Source organism: Lycium ferocissimum, chromosome 3 (assembly GCF_029784015.1).
Source record: "Lycium ferocissimum isolate CSIRO_LF1 chromosome 3, AGI_CSIRO_Lferr_CH_V1, whole genome shotgun sequence".
In the NCBI taxonomy this organism is placed as follows: Eukaryota; Viridiplantae; Streptophyta; class Magnoliopsida; order Solanales; family Solanaceae; genus Lycium; species Lycium ferocissimum.
This window is the reverse complement of record NC_081344.1, coordinates 5,098,259-5,112,761: the sequence shown is the minus strand read 5'-3', so window position 1 is coordinate 5,112,761 and position 14,503 is coordinate 5,098,259. Positions and strand designations below refer to the sequence as shown.

Below are 14,503 nucleotides of genomic sequence, written 5' to 3'. Positions count from 1 at the left end.
AAACTTATGTCCAAAATATTATATCATAAATACTTCACTTCCATCTAAGTACAAGTCCAGTCTTAAACACACCAAATATCAAATCATACTTCAACTCTTAATTTTTACAAACCAACACATACACATCATCACAAACCCGATAATTTGGACCTTCATGAACTTACTTAACTTTAGGATATATGTCTTACTATTGCTATAATTAAAGTGCACTAAGGATTTAGCACCTCGTATGATAGAGGCAACACCTTAATGCGGATAAGCCAAGATGATCTGCCTATTCTATAAACCAAATCGCGGTCAGATACCTCCATTTGGTTGTAGTAAGGACGAGAAGTTATCAAATTTTGAGGTTGCAGAAGCTATCTGCTACTGCAGAACCCCACTTACTGGCCATGAGAATATCATTGGTATCATCATTGGTACTTCCGTTCGTCTTCCTCGTGTTCAAGAAACGGCCACCAGCTCCCCTATGTCGGCGCATGGCATGAAGATGGCGTGAGTGGTGCAAGGACGGCTGTAACCATTAAACCATCGGAAAAATTAAGCAACCAAAGTGAGAACAAAAAAAATGAAATCCGGGTATGAGAAAAAAAGCTAGCCAGAAGTAATCTCTTGGTGAAACGCATTTTAGTTGTATGCTTTTATGCCTTTTCTAGTAACTACTAGTAGCTAAACTTAGCATCATATCAAATCTAGAGAAAGAGAATGCTAATACTTATTTTCTTATAGGGATAGAGCACATTACTAACATGAAAACGCCATGAGTCAATGTCATTCATAACTATTTAGTCGAAACAAGAATTTTACCTTGCGTGGTTTAAGTAATTTATTCTCCATTTCCTTTGCACGAAGCTTTCGACGCCTAAGTATACCATGATACTGCATGGCATTGACAAATATTGGACCTTCATCAGAGGTCAAATTCAATGGTAGCATAATCCGGCCCTTCAAAATTTTGAGAATATATAGAAAGTCTGTTATGAGTATTTTATTTTTTGTATCTTTTAGTTAAAAAGAATCTTAGACAATACTGCTAATGGATAAGAGAGGTCAAAGTATAGGAAACTTCCATAGAAAAGAGATGACTAAAAAATAACTACATGTAATCCTCCATAATAATTGAAATTAATAACCTAAATAATAAAGTAGGTTACCTACAACAAGAAGTTAAAACGCAGTAATAGTGTAAAATGTTTTTTTCCTCTAACAATATAATGTATATAAGTTAAATCTACTCTTCTAAAGGGTGGTTGGCGGAGCCACATAAAATGAAGGATGGTCAGTTGAATACCCCCTTACCAGAAAATTGTACAACGTATATATGTCAAAAATTATTGGTAGATATATATTAAATCTTGAATATCCTTAACTAAATTTCTATCTTCGCCACTATTAACTAAGTTTTCCCCCACACTTTTAAATCTTAGTGTTCAAAAAATTAAAGAAACTAAAGGAGAAAAGGGAATCACAATTTACAGAGAAAAGAAACTAGAGAATGAATTTTTAGAGAAAACGAACAAAAGAAATACCAGTTAGGATATTTAGTCCAAGATAACAAGATAATTATTGTAAGAGAAAGCAAGATACTTAGAAAAAAGAACATATTAAGAAATCAAAATAAAATTATGAGTCGCCACATAAAAATTCTAAGAGCATGAACATAACTAAGACCATTAATCAGATATGGATCAGACAAAATTAGTAGATATAAAAGATATATACTTGAAAACAAACAAGAGCTTTACTGTACATCATGAACCAGAAATTGCAGAAAGCTAGAAAAAAGAGGAATAAATCAGCTATATATAGATTTAACTACATAGTAGTAATTTTTGGAGAGAAAAAAAAAAAAAGCAGAAGAGAGAGACTAGCAAGAAGAAGAGAAGAGTGACATACACATACACAGTAGTAATTGTATGAGAATTAAGAGGAACCTTACTTGCTAGGATACAGAAAGAGAGAGAGAGAGATGGACAAATAGATAGAAGTGTCCTATGAAATATAGCCTAAAGACTTCATAAGAAAACTTAGTTATTCTTAAACCCCACATTGTCCCACCAAAAATGTCTGGTTCTTTTCCTAATTAATCTTTGTCCTTTTGGGCCCCAGTTAGTGTCATTAATTAATCACGTTATTCATATATCTTTTAGAATATCTATGTGTTTAGGTGTATAGTTTTCATGTTATCTAGGGCAATACTTTTTTGTTTTTGAGATGATTAAGTTCGTAGAGTTTAGAATTATTTGTTAGTACTTATATAAACCCCATTTGTAGTTGTAAGAGTGGAGTTTGCACTCCCTCCGGACCATTTTAGTTAGTATTATGTTTGTCTACTGCATGCCCTTTAAAAAAATATTACTAATTCAAAAGGACAATTTGATTATGGTAATCTCATTTATTTGTTGAGTTTTAATTTAATGCTACTCTTTCTTTCATCATATTAATCTCTATCCGCATTAATTAGTTTTATATTCACGTTATATTAAGCTCTTACATTGCAATACTATTTTCTAAAACAATGTTACTTACACATTAGCAAGGAAATTTTTACGAAACAATATTGGATGATGCAATAAGAGAATCTCCGTCACTAATGCATAGATATGTCATATGCTTTTAGTATTCTTACCTTTATGAATTATGATAACATTGTTTGATATTCTTTCTTTTTTAAAAAAAAAAAAAAGTTAAGGGCAAGAAAAGGAACTCGAGAAAGTGGTAAATTTTACTGCTATTAGTGGGTGCATGGAAAGGGGATAGAAACTATAATATTGGATAGCTAGTAACTATTTGCATTATTATCGAGAGTTATGGTTGAATGGATATAACATTTTTTTATCTTTAACTAGACATTTCAAGTTTGACTCCTAGGAATATATATAAAATTTTCTGATTGGGGGCTTTCCATCCTCCAAGGGAGAAGTGGATTTTTAGGCAGCTAATTTGTTTGTTTTTTTTTGTTTTTTGTTTTTTAAATTTTATGGTCCTTTTATCAGAGATTTTCATTTTTACACATAAGAGATCCTAAAAAATAACACATAAGAAATCTGAAAAAGCCGATCTCATTTCCTCCGAATACCTTCTGGCAACAAAATACATTGCAAACTGTTTATAAAGTGCCAATGGAATGCTTGGGTGGGTGATGACTAGGGCTTTTAGATAATTGAGGTGGTTCTTTTTTGGTTTTTACACTCGGCATAGATCTTTACAATTGGCCCCCACTATTATAATTGGTTGGTGGATGTTTAGCATTTCTAGCATTTCTACATGATCACTATTGATTATAACTTTATGCATCACTCAGGAATGTCGTGAGATAGATATAATCTTTTTGCCCTTAATTCGAAGTCTTACTTCGAACCTTGAAATGGAAAAATTCATGATAAGATCGAAGCACTTCTTCAATGAATGAATCCTACTCAGTGCAAATCTAAATAAGATGGCTTAGTAAGTTCCGGATACCAAATGATTATACCAATTAAAATTGTGTTGTTTTCTTTATTTTGTTGTTGAAAACATCTAAATCTAAGTACAGTTCTATTTGGGGTTAAAAGTATGATTTGTATGCCAAGAAGGAATCCAAATTCTTTTGATCATTACTACAATAACAACAACAACAAAAAAAGGAGCGTTAGATTAACTTTCACCCCAAAAAAAAGGAGTAATTTTCAAGAACTGCAGAATGGTCCAGAGCTTGAGATATATAATTATTGCAAATTGGTGAATAGTTGTCTTAAGTGGAACTCATCATACTTTGGCAAAGGGTAAAGGACATAAATGGCCGGTCGGCCAAAAATTATCCCACCCGATAGTCACAATTCTTTTAAACCCAAATTATAACCACTAAACTAATTCCATTTTCCCTTCTTTTTCTGCCTTCTCCATTTTTCTTCTTCCTCTTCCACCTTCTTCTCCATCTTCTCCTCCTCTTTCCTCTTCCACATTCTCCAATTTTATTTGTGAGTTGCAGGTTACGAAAATGGTGTGTATCACGCGAGCTTGATTTTGTTTGTTGGATGGATGTGTGGTGACAGTTAAAGGGGATTAGATTTGGAAATGGAGATTTCAAAGATTGGTGATTGCACTACAATCTGGATATTGTCTTGCTTCGACAAAAAAGGGGTTTTTGAATCTTGTCTCGCGCATCTTTTCTAGTGATTTCTTAGGTGGTATGGGTTACATCAGCTTTGCACTTAATTCTTCCCTTCTTTCTGTGCTTGCAGCAGCCATTGGGTCTTACAGAGCCATGAATTATCCTTTTCATGGAGCGGCCTTGTTGTCCATTTGTGTTGAGGTTTCTTTAGTTCAGGCTTTTATGAGTACAAAAATTATCATTTCTCAACTGCAATTGTTTTTTTAAACTAGTGTTTGGTGTATAGAAACTGTATCATATGTGTCCCTGCTGTATATGTATTAAAATATACCATATATATACAAACTGTATCATATGTGTATATAATATGTACCCCTATTGTATATGTATATAAAATGTATCATACGTATATAAAATGTATCATTCTTGTATAGAAAGTGCATATATAATTCCAACATGTGTATATAAACTGTATCAGTCTTGTATAGAAAGTGTATCATACGTATAAAAAATGTATTATAGAAACAATATCATTGTGGTATATAATATGTATCACTATTGTATATGTAAAAAAAAATCATATCATTATTGCATAATATGCGTATAATAAAGGTATAATTAACGTATAATAAATGTATGATTAATTCTAAAGATATGTATATAAACTGTATCATTCTTGTATATAAAGTGTATATATAATTCCAATATATGTATATATCTTTATACTTGTCGTAGCAAAAAATTTGTGCCGGGCCGCCTCTTGACGACATTATTTTGGGCCGACCGGACTCCTGAGGGTATTAGGCCCAAACATTGGCCAAATGTGGCATTACTTTGGGCCATTGGACACACAGTGTCCTTTTCCCTTCGACAAATGCATCATTAGTGTCCATATCAATAACCCTCCGTCTTTAATCATATACACAGTTTTTTACATCACTAAATTAAAATGATATAAAACTAACTATCTATATAATGAACTTAATTTGATGATATATAAATGAAATAAAACCTACTCCAACAAGCTAGATTAAAAAGAGCTCGATGTATCAAATCAAATAAAAGAGAATGGTTGGTCACTAGGAAGCAAGATCAACGACCTTTTAAGATTTCAAAGACTCTAAAACTAGGATTTAAATTATATACATTAATCATATAAAAAGTTTTTATATTGTTAGTATAAACTAATAATATAATAGGTCAGTTGTTATTTTCATTAAATTATCAATTAATACTTATTAAAAAGTTTGCATGTAATTATCTTATAATTAGTAACCTGATTGTTTAAATATTTTTTAAATTATCACTTCTTGAAACATAAACTCTTAAAAGCATAGCAAACAACTCCCATGAAAATGACCTTTGTTACAAGAAAAAGCTTTTTGTAAAACCGTATTTGGTAACTTAGCTAGGATACCTTTTTTGGTAAATACTCATTGAATACATGTGAAAAAAGATTATGTAGATGATTACAATCTCACTTGTCGGTAGGGGCATACATGGACCGGGTTGGTTCGGGTTTTTTAAAGATCAAACCAAATCAATTGCATCGGGTTTTTAAATCAATAAACCAAACCAAACCAATAAAAGTCGGGTTTTTTAACCTCGGGTTTCCTCGGTTTTTTCGGGTTGCTCGGGTTTTTTCTAGTAAAGTCTTCATACAAAACATATAACTTGTACTTCAAATATTTCTTTAGTCCTAGTAAGATACGATTGTCTAATTAAGATATTTATTAAGAAAATAACACAAAATGTGAGATGAGAGATGACATTGTATTAAAATATTCAACGAAAAAAATTAATGAAATTGCATAAAATAAAATGATCATAATTTAAATGTACTAAGTCATGCTACATTAAATATGGCTAAGTTATAAGGCATGTAGAAAATGATCATAATCTAAAAGTACTAAGTCATGCTAAAATAAGTACTGCTAATAAGTATTAATTACATGACTAGTTATTAAAGAAAAAAATAAAATTAAGGTATGTATTTTCACTTTCTAAACTAATATAAAACTAAAGAACAAATATCAATATTATTGTCATTCCAGTGTTAGCTATGAATTATTTTTGTTAGCATTAGCATTGATTTGATTTTTGTTGAGTTTTATTTGAGTTACTAATATCATTGGGCTATAAAACTTATAGGACCATTCAAAATTCTAATTTCAAGCTTGAAATAATATGTTAAAAGACAAAAAAATCTATGTAAAGGCTAAAGAAACATTTATAAATTACATTATAAATAAATATTTTTATGCATAAAATATGTTTGAAATTTTATAAATGTAATGTCGGGTTGGTTTGATTCGGTTTGACTTTTTTTAGTTAAAACCACACCAAACCAATAGTAATTGGGTTTTTCTTTTTAAGACCAAATCAAGTCAAACCAAACCATTAGTTAGGTTTTTTTCTCGGTTTGGTTCGTATTATCGATTTGGTGCGGTTTGTCTGTTTGCTTTGTAAACCCTACTTGTCGGTATACGTGTTACTCCTAATTACAAGGTTTGGTACTAGAATGTAAGTCATTCCCAATTTTTTGACAGCATGTTCTCCAAACCTAGAACTGAAAAGAAACCAAAAAAAAAAAGGTACTCGATCGCACTCACTATTTATAACATAAGTATATCTTGCATATAATTGTGTCTATCAGCTATACTTAAATGGTTTCTGTTATAACTCTTAAGGTTAAATGATCATATTTAATATATATATCTTGTACTAATAAGTATTTGTCTCAGCAATTTCCTACTTTCTTGATAATTTTGGGAATTTTTTTTTAGTTATAGAGTACTTTTCTAGATGCCTTTTGGTCGATGATATATTACAAGTGTTCATTCTTGAAGATTTGTTGGAGGCAATTATAAGATGGCTACAAATGGAATCCTATCATAAGTGCCACATAAAAAGTTTGTATCATATATGTAAGATTATCTTTGCTGATAGATTTGTTGCAATCTGCATAAGATTTAGCTTTTTCACTAAATTAAAGCATACTAGCTAGAGAGCACCTACCATTGGACTTGTCTGGATATATGAGAAAAACTTTTAAACCACTATGAAAAGGGTCAAGCCAACTTTGGACTTATCTGCATTTATGTTGAGGACTTTAAAACTTCTTTGAATGGGAAAAGGGGGAAAATATAAAGACATGGGAGAATTTGCAAGTTGCAACCTTTGAAGTTTGCTTATGGAAAGGGGAAGGGGTCGAAAACACCTCTCTACTATTTGATGAATGTTAATTTTATTTTTCCTTATACTTTCAATGCATTCATATGCATATCGTTTTGCACATTACTTAAAAATGTGATTTTTCTATTGAATGTTTCTGTCGAAATTGTATCAAATATATGAGATTTTCCACAAAAAGTTCATTAGAAACATTTCTCACAAGCCAAATTTTGATAGATTCAATCGAATTCACATTTTTAGAAATGGTATTACTTTAAGTCAGGAAACTCTAGCATTAAGTATAACACATACTAGTAACTTTGAAACCATAATCGATTGTAGACATTAGACTGAATGAGAAATTGTTTGTCAAATATCCGAATGCAACTAATAATTAAAGATCCTTTGGTATGTAATATTACAACAATAACATTACGCCTCAAATTTTTGGTGTGTAATAAGTACTTTAATTATATTAGTAACAATTTCTTGATTGTGATGGTGATGGCACAAGCAAGAATAGTGGAGGTAAGATTTTCTTTCATCTTTATGTTAATAAATAAATAATCTGAGACTGCTACTTGACAGGTTAACAGACATCAATTCATGATAATATATAATAGTATTAACTATTAAGTACTGACTTAACAAATCAATTAACGCAAGCTGATAACAGTGGATTAAGATTCATAAAGTAGTTAAGAAATTTTTTAGTATTACTTATTACCTCAGGATACATAAGCATTTGGGAACTACATGTCCTTGATGTTAATTTTGGGATCAGAAAATCAAGATTGACACCGATACACTCTGGGATTTAATTCCACTAGACTGTATATATTTGTCCGTACTCAGTTGCTTCAATGCCTTTTTAGGTCATACCGGTGATTCAGAATTATTTAAGCTCATCTTTAATGGCTTCTACATCTTCAAAGAACTTGTCAAGATTGACATGACCACCTGTTTGTTTCATTTGTATACCAGGGGATTCTTGATTTGGTGATTGATCTTCATTTCTGAAACGAGAAAAAGATCCTGAAAATAGATCATTCATGTTGAACTAGATAAATTCTTAGGAAAGATAGAAGAAAAAGCCTCAAATTTTGGTTAAAATTTTGATTGATCTGGCTAGTTATGAAGGAATAAATGAATTGGGTTTTTCTTGGAAAGGGGGTGGGGGTGGGGGGTAGGTTGGAATTAACTAGTTCTGGAATGGCAGGCTGGAGAGAAGATTTGTCAAACGGGTCGTCTGCTTCAACAACTATGGTGACAAGTTGGAGGAAAAATAAGAGCTTAAAAAGTCAATTCATATTAATGTATTAGTCATCAATATAAATATAAAGAGACCAACAAACATTGTGATAGATTGGTAAGTACATCTTCATTCTTAATTATATGTTAGGATTCAAGCTCTGACTATGAAATCTTTCTTCGTTTCCAATGCTTTGGAATTTCCCGACATGAATCGGAATTAGTCGGGCTCCAAAAGAGACCGGACATTGTGAGAAACCGAAAAAGTAAATATATAGAGACCAAAGATTGTGGTGGAGTGATGAGTATTCCTCTATTTGTAATCAGAAGTGAGTATCGAGTAGCCTTTAAAAGGAGCATTTTACCTCTTATAGTGAACTTCTCGAAGCGAATTCAAATTAATCGAACTGGAATTAAGTCTATATCGGACATTGAGTAAAATTAAAAACTAAATATACTCCTATATAGAAAGGGGGAGGGGTGGTTAGGTGTTGAATCAAGACTGTGGCCTGTGGGGTAGGAAGTAAGGAAAGGGTCAAAGTGTGGTTAAGATTGATTGGGTCTAAACAGGAGCGGCGTTTATACGTCAAAGAATTTTGAGTATAGACTATAGAGAGAATGTTCTGATCTGAGAGACTATTTGGATCACATATTAACTATTGAGGGATTATAATGCAAAAGTTGTTTATGCAACGGATAAATATGAAAACTTACATATATTAATAATAAAAATATTATTATAGAATAGTAGCAGTATGAAGAGCTTATTATGCATTGACTAGAGCCGTCAATGTGGGCTAAGGCCAGTGGGCCCACCCAACCCAGCCCGTGATTGGGTTGGGCTTGAACTTTTGGAGTCCATTTAAGAACGAGGCTTTTTAGCTCTTACATGACAATACTTTTGGAATCCATTTAAGAACGTGGGTTGGGCCGGGCTGTGGGCTTGAGCACGCGTGGGTTGGGCCAGGCCGTATTCCAAATAAAAAAATTTAATAAAAAAATAGTGAATAAAGTTAAGATGTCTTCTCACAAGCAGATTCTGATGTGCTTGATGAAGATGATATGCTGGTGTTGGATATGTCAAGTGTCATGAAGGTTTCTTGAAGAAGTTTATTTTTACTTTAAATGGTGGAATATTGTCATTTTCTTTTACATTTTATTGTGATCTATTGGAACAAAGTGTTAACAATGTCAATAGTTATTTAGTTTCGCAGAAGGTTGGGTCCTACAAGATCGTTTTCTTGTTCAGTTGTACCCAAAATATTTGCATAGAATGGTAGGGATTTCATACCGAAGCCATACAATCAAATATTTACTTGAAGCCAAACTTAATTATTAGAATCATTTTATTTGTGGATTTAAGACTTGATTAGCAAGTAGTAACACCATGTAATATTGTCTTGCAAATATTTATGGTAGAATTTTTAAGTTAGAATTTAAATTAAAACATTATGAAAAATATTTGTTTTAAGAAGGTGGGCTAGCACGGCCAGGCCCGCAACCCACGTAGTGATGGGTTGGGCTTGCTGTTTAAAGGCCCCTCAAAATTGTGGGCCAGCCCGACCCGTCAAATTTCAAAACCCACGTGCTGTTTCGGATGGGAGGTAATTTCTGCGTTCCACCGTTTTCACTCTAATTGATATAATGATAGGAGTATCAACATTAACTCTGAAGCAACTATATAGAGCTACACTTAGCAAATCGCATCCCCACACATTAATATTTTGTTTGTGAGCCCTTTACTGTTCTAGATTAGATAGACTTTCAATGGCTGGAAAGACAGTCATAGAGATGAAGCGTGTGTTACATCCCTATAGTGCTATTTAGTTAGCATTCGTAGAACAAAATAAGTATGATTAGTTGTAAATAAATAGACGGGGGAGAGGGAGGTTGGTTGTAGTTGAGACACGTTTTTGTAACAATTATCCCCTGAGATTTAGGCAACAGTGTTCAGGATTACATTAGCATGACTGGATTTGTTCAAAATTCAGACATATCTGGCAAGGACACACAAACACACACAAAGGAGGGGAGGGAATTGGTTGATAAACAAATAAAAGAAACAAAAAAGGCAATGAAGAATCTATAAGAACGTAACCCTGAATGAGTTATTGGCAAGTCGATAAAAAGATTCACAAGGTTAGACAAGAATGTTTCTGAAAGTGCAATATGGGGAGGGTAACAACGAAGAAATGATATAGAAGTAGTGAATTACATTGCATATATATTACAAACTTATGTCCAAAATATTATATCATAAATACTTCACTTCCATCTAAGTACAAGTCCAGTCTCAAACACACCAAATACCAAATCTTACTTCAACTCTTAATTTTTACAAACCAACACATACACATCATCACAAACCCGATAATTTGGACCTTCATGAACTTAGTTAACTTTAGGATACATGTCTTACTATTTCTATAATTAAAGTGCACTAAGGATTTAGCACCTCGTAACATCCACGTAGCTTGTGAGCAATGGAATGATAGAGGCAACACCTTAATGCGGATAAGCCAAGGATGATCTGCCTATTCTATCAACCAAATCGCGGTCAGAGACCTCCATTTGGTTGTAGTAAGGACGAGAAGTTATCAAATTTTAAGGTTGCAGAAGCTATCTGCTGCTGCAGAACCCCACTTATCTGCTGCTTCCGTTCGTCTTCCTCGTGTTCAAGAAGCGGCCACCACCTCCCCTAGGTCGACGCATGGCATGGAGATGGCGTGAGAGGTGCAAGAACGGCTGTAACCATTAAACCATCGGAAAAATTAAGCAACTAAAGTGAGAACAAAAAAGGAAATCCGGGTATGAGAAAAAAAGCTAGCCGGAAGTAATCTCTTCGTGAAATGCATTTTAGTTATATGCTTTTATGCCTCTTCTAGTAACTACTAGTATCTAAACTTAGCATCATATCAAATCTACAGAAAGAGAATGCTAATAGTTATTTTCTTATAGGGATAGAGCACATTACTAACATGAAAACGCCATGAGTCAATGTCATTCATAACTATTTAGTCGAAACAAAAAATTTACCTTGCGCGGTTTAAGTAATTTATTCTCCATTTCCTTTGCACGAAACTTTCGACGCTTAAGTATACCATGATACTGCTTGGCATTGACAAATATTGGACCTTCATCAGAGGTCAAATTCAATGGTAGCAGAATCCGGCCCTTCAAAATCTTGAGAATATATAGAAAGTTAAAACGCAGTAATAGAGTAAAATGTTTTTGTCCTCTAACAATATAATGTATATAAGTTAAATCCAAGATAATTTACCAGGGGCTGGGCAAATCCTAGCTCAAAGTGTCCTTGATAGTCCATATTATATGGTTGCATAGAAACAGCATTTGAAAGCTTTTCTGCCTTTTTCTGAAAATTTGGAATCACATGATTGAGAGTCTGCATAAGTAGTGTAAATAAGAGTAGTAGTGTAAATGAAAATTCCTATAAAAGCATAACTCCAATTGGTTAGTTAAATCAATATAGAAGGTATCCTTTTAGGAAAACAAAACAAGGAAAGGTGAAACTTGTAAGATAGCTGACCTTAGGAAAAATGAGAGAGTAAGAATACTCCGGTTCACATTCTATAGCTCAATAGAAATTAAATGAAAAAGAAGCAGCAGCAATATTGAATATTCTCCAGCTTTGATGTAAATTGCTTATGAGTTATGATCTTCAACAGTTGTCTAGGAGAAGTTTGAGTTTGAATTTATCTTAGTGAGAATGACACAATTTGAGCCTTAAGTAGCTCAATGAAATTCCAACCATTCCCTTTAAATCTCTTCTTGATCTTCCTTCGGTGTTGGATAAGACAGTCTAAAAAATACTCTTAAGATGGTATATTATTATTTGTTTTGGGCCAAACCTGTACGACTTTTCTCAAAAAGTCTCATACCATTAAAAATATCGTCACACCTTAAAGGTGTTGACAATCGGATCTGAACTTTCGTATCATATGTACTCTTTATTCATTTAAGCCCGTAAACTTAAAGAAAGAACAAGAAGATCGCAACTTTCATATCATATGCCCTTGTTCTTCAGAGTAGAGCTCTTTACCATACGAAATCAAAATAGTGCAAAAAGATTTCAAGTTCTACGCAGTACCAGTGTAAAACAAAAGCATAATCATGTCACTTTTAACATAATTACATGTAAATTATAAGATGAACATTAATTGATAATTTTAAACTTTCGTAATATAATAATTACCAGAGGAAATATTGAATTCAGTAGTGTCCCACCAAGGTGCAGTACTGGACAATGAAGTTGCATAGGGATTTTGGACAACTCCTTCACTCCCTTTGGTAAATATCATGGTCATATATAGATATGCACTTTAAACCAATTAATAACACCTTTCTTTGAAATCCTCAAACAAATTCCTGCAATTCAATAACAAATAGTAATTCGTAAGTTCCCACTAAATTGGGCATCAACTAAGGTAACATTTTTCACACTTAACTTCACCAACCATAATATACACAGAGAGAAAATATTGTAATTAAACCCACACTTCTATGGTGATTGGCGGAGCCACACAGAATGAACGATGGTGAGTTGAATACCCCCTTACCAGAAAATTGTACTATGTATATGTGTCAAAAATTATTGGTAGATATATATTAAATCTTGAATATCCTTAACTAAATTTCTCTCTTCACCACTATTAATTAAGTTTTCCCCCACACTTTTAAATCTTAGTGTTCAACAAATTATAGAAACTAGAGGAGAAAAGGGAATCACAATTTAGAGAGAAAAGAAACTAGACAATGAATTCTTAGAGAAAAAGAACAAAAGAAATACTAGTTAAGATATATAGTCCAAGATAACAAGATAATTATTTTAAGAAAAAGCAAGATTACTAGAAAAAAGAACATATTAAGAAATTAAAATAAAATTATGAGTCGCCACATAAAAATTCTAAGAGCATGAACATAAATAAGACCATTAATCAGATATGCATCAGACAAAGTTAGTAGGTATAAAAGATATATACTTGAAAACAAACAAGAGCTTTACTGTACATCATGAACCAGAAATTGCAGAAAGCTAGAAAAAAGAGAGGAATAAATCAGCTATATGTAGATTTAACTACATAGTACTATTTTTTGGCAAAAAAAGAAAAAGAAAAGAAAAAGAGAGAGAGACTAGCAAGAAGAAGAGAAGAGGGAGATACACATACACAGTAGTAATTTTATGAGAATCAAGAGGAACCTTACTTGCTAGGAAACAGAAAGAGAGAGAGAGAGAGATGGGCAAATAGATAGAAGTGTCCTAAGAAATATAGCCTAAAGACTTCATAAGCAAACTTAGTTATTCTTAAACCCCACATTGTCCCACCAAAAATGTCTGGTTCTTTTCCTAATTAATCTTTGTCCTTTTGGGCCCCACTTAATGTCATTAATTAATGGGAAAAGGACAATGTGTGTCCACTCAGCCAAATTAATCCCACATTTAACCACTGTTTGGGTTTAATTCCACTAGGTGTCCGTTCGGCCCAAAATAATGCCAAAAAATGGTCGGTCGGCAAAATAATAATGCGCGACTGCCCAACAGCCTGACTTAAAAAAAAAAAACTTTTTTCTTAAAAAAAAGACTATATACATATGTTAATTATATATACATTTTATATACGTAATTATACATTTTATATACATATGTTAATTATATATACATTTTATATAAGAATTATACATTTTATATACATATCTTTGGATTAATCATACATTTATTATACATAAATTATACGTTAATTATACCTTTATTATACGCATATTATGCAATAATGATATGATATTTTTTTTTACATATACAATAGCGATACATATTATATACCACAATGATACGGTTTCTACAATACATTTTTTACGTATGATACACTTTTTATATAAGACTGATATAGTTTATATACACTTTTATAATATATATATACACTTTATATATGTATGATACATTTATATACATATATACATTTTATATTA

At 32.3% G+C, this 14,503-nt stretch overlaps 1 protein-coding gene across 8 annotated transcripts; it reads right to left on the bottom strand.

The window, feature by feature from the left end:
* Nucleotides 1-230: 230 nt before the first annotated feature.
* LOC132049409 (nuclear transcription factor Y subunit A-10-like) lies at nt 231-13,857 on the bottom strand. Of its 8 annotated transcripts, none has more exons than XM_059440191.1 (5): nt 13,742-13,857; nt 12,712-12,904; nt 11,799-11,891; nt 808-945; nt 231-514 (listed from the first exon to the last, which is right to left on the bottom strand). In XM_059440191.1, the coding sequence occupies exons 2-5, from the start codon at nt 12,841-12,843 to the stop codon at nt 338-340; spliced, it is 540 nt and encodes a 179-aa protein (XP_059296174.1). In that variant the 5' UTR covers nt 12,844-12,904; nt 13,742-13,857; the 3' UTR covers nt 231-337. The 8 variants fall into 8 exon arrangements, with proteins under 8 accessions (XP_059296174.1, XP_059296178.1, XP_059296175.1 ...); XM_059440195.1 differs by having other exon boundaries at nt 11,799-11,921; nt 12,732-12,904; XM_059440192.1 differs by having other exon boundaries at nt 13,705-13,794.
* Nucleotides 13,858-14,503: the final 646 nt, after the last annotated feature.

Excerpts from the sequence above, each read along its gene's own strand:
- LOC132049409 (XM_059440191.1), bottom strand. The coding sequence starts at position 12,843 with ATGACCATGATATTTACCAAAGGGAGTGAAGGAGTTGTCCAAAATCCC. Across the intron at positions 946-11,798 it reads TAGGATTTGCCCAGCCCCTG|GGCCGGATTATGCTACCATT; the intron begins GTAAATTATCTT and ends AAAATTTTGAAG. Across the intron at positions 515-807 it reads AATTACTTAAACCACGCAAG|CCGTCCTTGCACCACTCACG; the intron begins GTAAAATTCTTG and ends TAATGGTTACAG.